The 5,729-nt window shown below is 40.2% G+C and overlaps 2 protein-coding genes across 5 annotated transcripts in view; one reads left to right on the top strand and one right to left on the bottom strand.

Annotated features, from left to right (window-relative positions):
• Positions 1–611: 611 nt before the first annotated feature.
• LOC111429698 (omega-hydroxypalmitate O-feruloyl transferase) lies at positions 612–2,472 on the top strand. The gene is made up of 3 exons (XM_023065640.1): positions 612–712; positions 866–1,318; positions 1,413–2,472. Exons 2-3 carry the CDS (start codon positions 878–880, stop codon positions 2,271–2,273), a joined length of 1,302 nt encoding a protein of 433 aa, XP_022921408.1. The 5' UTR covers positions 612–712; positions 866–877; the 3' UTR covers positions 2,274–2,472.
• Positions 2,473–2,841: 369 nt separating this feature from the next.
• The window catches only part of LOC111429700 (membrane-anchored ubiquitin-fold protein 3-like), a 5,269-nt gene continuing 2,381 nt past the window's right edge, over positions 2,842–5,729 (bottom strand). For 2 of the 4 annotated variants that reach the window (XM_023065642.1, XM_023065644.1), the window contains exon 4: positions 4,103–4,331. In XM_023065642.1, coding sequence (XP_022921410.1) covers positions 4,276–4,331 — 56 coding nt within the window. In that variant the 3' untranslated portion in view covers positions 4,103–4,275. Of the gene's footprint in view, positions 3,104–4,102; positions 4,332–5,729 lie in introns of those variants that run through there. The other 2 variants (XM_023065643.1, XM_023065645.1) reach the window with 2 other exon arrangements.

The following is a 5,729-nucleotide window of genomic DNA, read 5'->3' as shown; positions in this document are numbered from 1 at the left end:
GGGGGGGGGGGGGGGGGGGGGGGGGAACGCAGATTTGAGAGAGTCGACGAAGATGACATGATCTATTACTACTCTGTTGCATTGTGATGGACAGAAAGCCTACCACCTTGAATGGAACTGGCGATAGTACATTTTTTTAGCAAGGTTTCGACTTACATCTCTTCTAAAAGAGAGGTACACGTCTAATTATTCAACTACTAGAGTTCACACAGAATTGATTTTTTTGGGAAGAAATAAACGTTTCGTTACTAGAGTTCACCATTTGTTTATTATTAACTTAATTAACGTATTAGTTTAAACCAAGAGCAGGGTGAGTAACCTACAAAATCCCATCGAAATGAAAAACAAACAGGATTTAGCACTGCAAATTTCAATTACACTTGCCAAAAAGTCATCTTTTTTGTTAACAAAATTTTGAAGGAAAATCAATCATGTTTCTTGGGGAGGGGAGAGAGGGAGCTCCAAGTAAACAGAGTTTGGACGCCAACTCTCACCAACTAGGTGGAAGAGCGGTGGCATCCCGTATCGACCCGACCTGACTTGGTCCTCTCGCATCATCAACCATTCAGAATGAAACAAAACGCAGTGCACGACTCAAATTAGGCACAACTTCCAACCACCCTCACTCTGCCTCTCTACCATCTGCTTTATATACATATACAACATCAACGCTCTGCCACTACTATCATCTTTCTAACCCTTTTCATTTCAGGTAAACACGTGATTTAGATTTCTCCTTGTTAGCTACTGCAAATCGTGTTGTTTCTAACACATTCTGCACCCCATTGTTATGACTGTTTCTCATTCGTTCCCCATTCTTTCATTTCATCCATAATTTCTTTTGTGTATTTGAATTTTGGGTCAGATATCGAATCAGATGGCTGGCAGTGGTAAAAGGGGTTCTCAACTCGACGTTGAGCAGCAGAAACCCACTCTGATAACCCCCGCAGAGGAGACACCGAAGGTTCTCTACTTCCTATCAAACCTTGACCAGAATATTGCAGTCATCGTCCGCACCATTTACTGCTTTAAATCAGAGTCCAGAGGCAACGAAGATGCTGCCCAAGTCATTAAAGATGCTCTTTCCAAGGTGCTTGTCCATTACTACCCCCTTGCAGGGCGGCTCACCGTCAGCTCAGACAGGAAGCTTATTGTGGACTGTACGGCGGAGGGTGCTGTCTTTGTGGAGGCTGAAGCCGACTGTTCCATTGAAGACATTGGTGATATAACGAAGCCTGATCCTGACACTCTTGGGAAGCTTGTCTATGACATCCCTGGCGCTACCAACATACTTCAGATGCCTCCTCTTGTTGCCCAGGTTTCACGACACCTCTCTCTATGGACTGTGGTTAATTCAGTTTCACAGCAGCCTGATTTAACGTTGGCTTGGATGGTTGTTAATTAATTCACAGGTGACAAAATTTAAATGTGGTGGATTCGTTGTGGGGCTGTGTATGAATCATTGTATGTTTGATGGGATTGGGGCAATGGAATTTGTGAATTCGTGGGGTGAAACGGCAAGGGGCTTGCCTTTGACTGTGCCGCCGTTTCTGGATAGAAGCCTTCTCAAAGCACGAGAGCCGCCGATGATCGAGTTTCCTCACAGCGAATTCGCTGAGATAGAAGATGTGTCGAACACTTGGAAGCTTTATGGAGATGAGGAAATGCATTACCGGTCCTTCTGCTTCGAGCCGGAGAAGCTCAGTAAGCTCAAACAGAAAGCGTTGGAAGATGGGGTTTTGAAGAGCTGCACCACGTTCGAAGCCCTGTCGGGATTTGTTTGGAGAGCAAGAACAGAGGCTCTACGAATGCAACCCGACCAACAAACAAAGCTCCTCTTCGCCGTCGACGGAAGGTCTAGATTTCAGCCCCCAGTGCCGAAAGGGTATTCTGGAAACGCCATCGTTTTAACCAACTCACTATGCAGCGCCGGTGAGCTTCTGGAAAACCCTCTGTCTTTTGGGGTGGGGCTGGTTCAGAAGGCAGTGGAGATGATCACAGACAGCTACATGAGGTCCGCCATCGATTACTTCGAAGCGACGAGAGCAAGGCCGTCTCTGGCGGCGACTTTGTTGATCACGACCTGGTCGAGGCTGGGGTTTCACACGACGGACTTCGGGTGGGGGGAGCCGGTGTTTTCAGGGCCGGTGGCATTGCCGGAGAAAGAGGTGATTCTATTCCTATCTCATGGGAAAGAAAGAAAGAGCATAAATGTTCTTCTGGGCCTTCCAGCTTCTGCCATGGAAATCTTCCAACAGGCCATGCAAATCTGAAAGGACAAAAATACAAAATGAGGAGGAAATTATCTTTTTATTATTCATCCCAATGTGTTGTTTTCATCCAATTCCAATTCCAATTCCATTTTTATTTCTATTTCATGTGATTACCCATATTTTTCTGTCAATTAATAGATTGTTCCCCGTGTTGTTAAGTCAATAAAGTTTTAATATATTGAGGTATTCTCCTTTTGTATTTTGGATTTTCATTTCCTATGAATACAGGAATATTTAATAAACATATATATATTTAAATTTTTTAATCTACAAAATGGTAGTAAAAACAGGATTACCCATAAATTACTTTAATTAATCTAATTCTTCTTATACCAATAAAGTTAGTTTAAATAGGGAGATTAATAGTCTAATTTTTATTTTTTTTTTATACCCAATAATATTATGAACGATTATTGGAATTAAATGAATGAATAGTCTAATTTTTTATATTTTTTATTAGATAGTTGAACAATGTTACACTAAAATAATAATAACTAATTATTATTTAATGTTTAAATGGACAGCTCATTTACTTTTAAAATAATTTCATCCTATTCAATGACTACATCAAAGTCATGGACGCATGTGAAAGCTATAAAACTTCCACATAATAGTCGATGTACACCATGTAGTTTGAGCAAGCAATGTTCTAAATGATATGTGATACTCGAATAATGAAAAGTATGTAAATGTAAACGAACCCGCCATGCAGAAGGGCCTTTCACACTTCCTTCGGCTGCAGTTTCCCGCCACTGTCGATTCCCCCAGCCCAATCAACTGTTTAAACAGATGCATCTATCTCTAAGACCGAAGGCATTGCCATGTTATCTCTGCATGCACCCATGAAAGCTAGTGTTAAGCAGGAACTTATTGCACCTATACGCACGCCAAGAATGAGCAACAATCGCGAGGCATCAAATGCGTTTCCCTAGATTATTGAGCACAGTTTTGAAAGCAAGTCAGATTCGGAGGTGTAAGTAGTTGACGGAATTCTTGGAGGAGTTACGAGAAGCGTCCGACTCCCGAACGACGTGGATGGAGAGTTTTCGAAGAGGAGGAGGCTGAAGGAGTTAGAAGTTGTTTTACCTCATGGTTTTCTTCCGCCCGCGGCGCTGGACGAAAAGCATTCAATGGCGGTTCTTTTGTCCCCACTCAACAGAGGCGGGTACTGAACAAGAGACGAGGACTTCGAACACAAATGCTTCCGCCTCCAAACAGTTTTTGGAAGGCAGGAGATTATGAAGGAGCTCATTGGAATAGCAGGGACTCATCAACGGGTATGGGTATGTATGTCTTAGTGCCATGCTTCCCACATCGAGTCCCTTCATTCCGAAAAAGTTTAAAAGTTGCTCAAAGTTTTAGGGGATACAGAGGTCCCTTTTTCTGAATATTGTGGGCGTACCATTTACTCGAAATGCCTCCTCTTTTGGACAACTTGGTGGATCATTGATAGTCAAAATTCAATCCATGTCGACTCTTCAGGTATTTTAATGGAGGTTTGACACGGATGGCATGCCAAATAAACAATTCAAGGCTGGCTCACCAGTTTAGGATGTGATCATTTAAAAGTAACATTGCAGAAAGAAAAACCCTTTCAAAGAAGTTTTAAATTGAAAAGGAATACACACAAAATTTACAAACGATGAGATCGCATCAAATTCCTTTTATCAATAGAAAATTTCCCATTCTACTACCTTCATAAGAACACGATTAATCGTAATTAGGATACTGCTAGTAAAGTATTCATAGCACCTTATCAACTTAAATATAGCCCTCTTCTTTTAGCTGTAAATCCTCAAATAAGAGAGTAACCAAAGAATTTTGAAAAATCATGAGAAAAACTTCACAATCATATAAAAGAGAAACATATCCCCCCACATCAATATTCCTAAACACATCATTACCAAATTACCAGAAAACATTTATACACAAGAATATGGCTAATAGCAACCGTGTTTTGGAAGATGATTTACCAAACGAATCATATGACTGGTGTTGTGTTTCAAAGTATGGAACAGGAGCAGACGATCTTCTGTTGTGAATTGTCAGTCTTTTTCTCTGTACCATCAACATATCGAAGTAAATATTTCATAGAACAGCAAAAAAATACCAGACTCATAAAAAACAAATTCTATCAACGGCCACAAGTTCTCCAAGGTTATGATTTAAGGACCACATTCAAGTTTGACTAGAGAAACACTGCAGTCACATAAAATTGAATTAAAACAAGTAACACTTAGCACATTCTATTGGAGAGGTGAAGGAGTGCTAGCGAGGACGTTGACCCAAATGGAGTGGGTTTTGAGATCCCACATTAGTTGGAGAGGGGAACGAAACATTCTTTATAAGAGTGTGGAAATCTCTCCCTAGCATGATGCGTTTTAAAAACCTTGAGGGAAAGTCTAGAGACGACAATATTTGCTACCGGTGAGCTTAGGCTGTTACAATTGGAAGATTTGAGATTTTTTGGATTTTTATCGGCCCTTACAACAATCCAAGTTCTTTCTTCTCTAGCTTATTTTATATTTTCCAATGATTCGTAGAAGATGAAAAGGAAAAAAATAAATGATAGGAAAACAATGAAGAGGGAAGAAGAAGCAAGAGTAAAGAAAAGGGAAAAATCATGAGAATACAAAGAGTGGTTAAGGGTATATATCTGAATCCTCAGTCAGGGGTTATGCAAGAGCATCTTAGCTTTAGAGAGGTAGAACGATGTATGTTTTCATATCTAGGCCAGACACTCAACAAATCCCTTTGTTCCCGCGCAGACATTCCTCAACAGAAGAATAGGAAGAAGACTATTGTTCACACATTTACAACAAACCTCAAACTTCATCCAACATCTGTACTATATAGTAATTTGCCATTAGATTTCCAAGATGATTAGTTAAATTTGCGGGGTTGACAGGAAATTTTATCTTCACTGACAGAGAAGAATAATAGACCAGCTAAGCCCTCTAGTTCTTTTATACTTGCGAGTGTTTGGGCCAACTTGTAAACATCTCGACCATTCTCACGGCACAATTGCCTACCTTACTACATTTGTTTACCAAGGTAACTTGTAGGAAATTAAATCAGGAAATTACATGTAGCTTGAACCCATGCTCTTTAAGCTTTTCATTATTTACACAGGCCAACCCATGGCCAACCATGGATTACTTCTCCCTGCATACTTTGTAAGGGAGTAATAGTCAATAAGATGATCATACGGCTCTAACTTCGTGAAATGGGTACTTCTCCCTGCATACTTTGTAAGGGAGTAATAGTCAATAAGATGATCATACGGCTCTAACTTCGTGAAATGGGTACAACCTGCTAGCATATCCTAACCACCCAAAGAGGGGACTAGAACACCCTTCTTCATTTAAAAGCCACAAACAATAGTTGAGGACGGGATAGAGAAAAAAAAAAAAAAAAAAAAAAAAAAAAAAAAAAAAAAAAAAAAAAAAAAAAAAA

The sequence above is a fragment of the Cucurbita moschata genome, unplaced genomic scaffold (assembly GCF_002738365.1).
Source record: "Cucurbita moschata cultivar Rifu unplaced genomic scaffold, Cmos_1.0 Cmo_Scf00032, whole genome shotgun sequence".
Classification (NCBI taxonomy): Eukaryota; Viridiplantae; Streptophyta; class Magnoliopsida; order Cucurbitales; family Cucurbitaceae; genus Cucurbita; species Cucurbita moschata.
This window is presented reverse-complemented; position numbering and strand designations above follow the sequence as displayed.

Coding starts and splice junctions, on each gene's coding strand:
- LOC111429698 (XM_023065640.1), top strand. CDS start 878: ATGGCTGGCAGTGGTAAAAGGGGTTCTCAACTCGACGTTGAGCAGCAG. Junction 1,319..1,412: donor TGCCTCCTCTTGTTGCCCAG/GTTTCACGACAC, acceptor ATTAATTCACAG/GTGACAAAATTTAAATGTGG.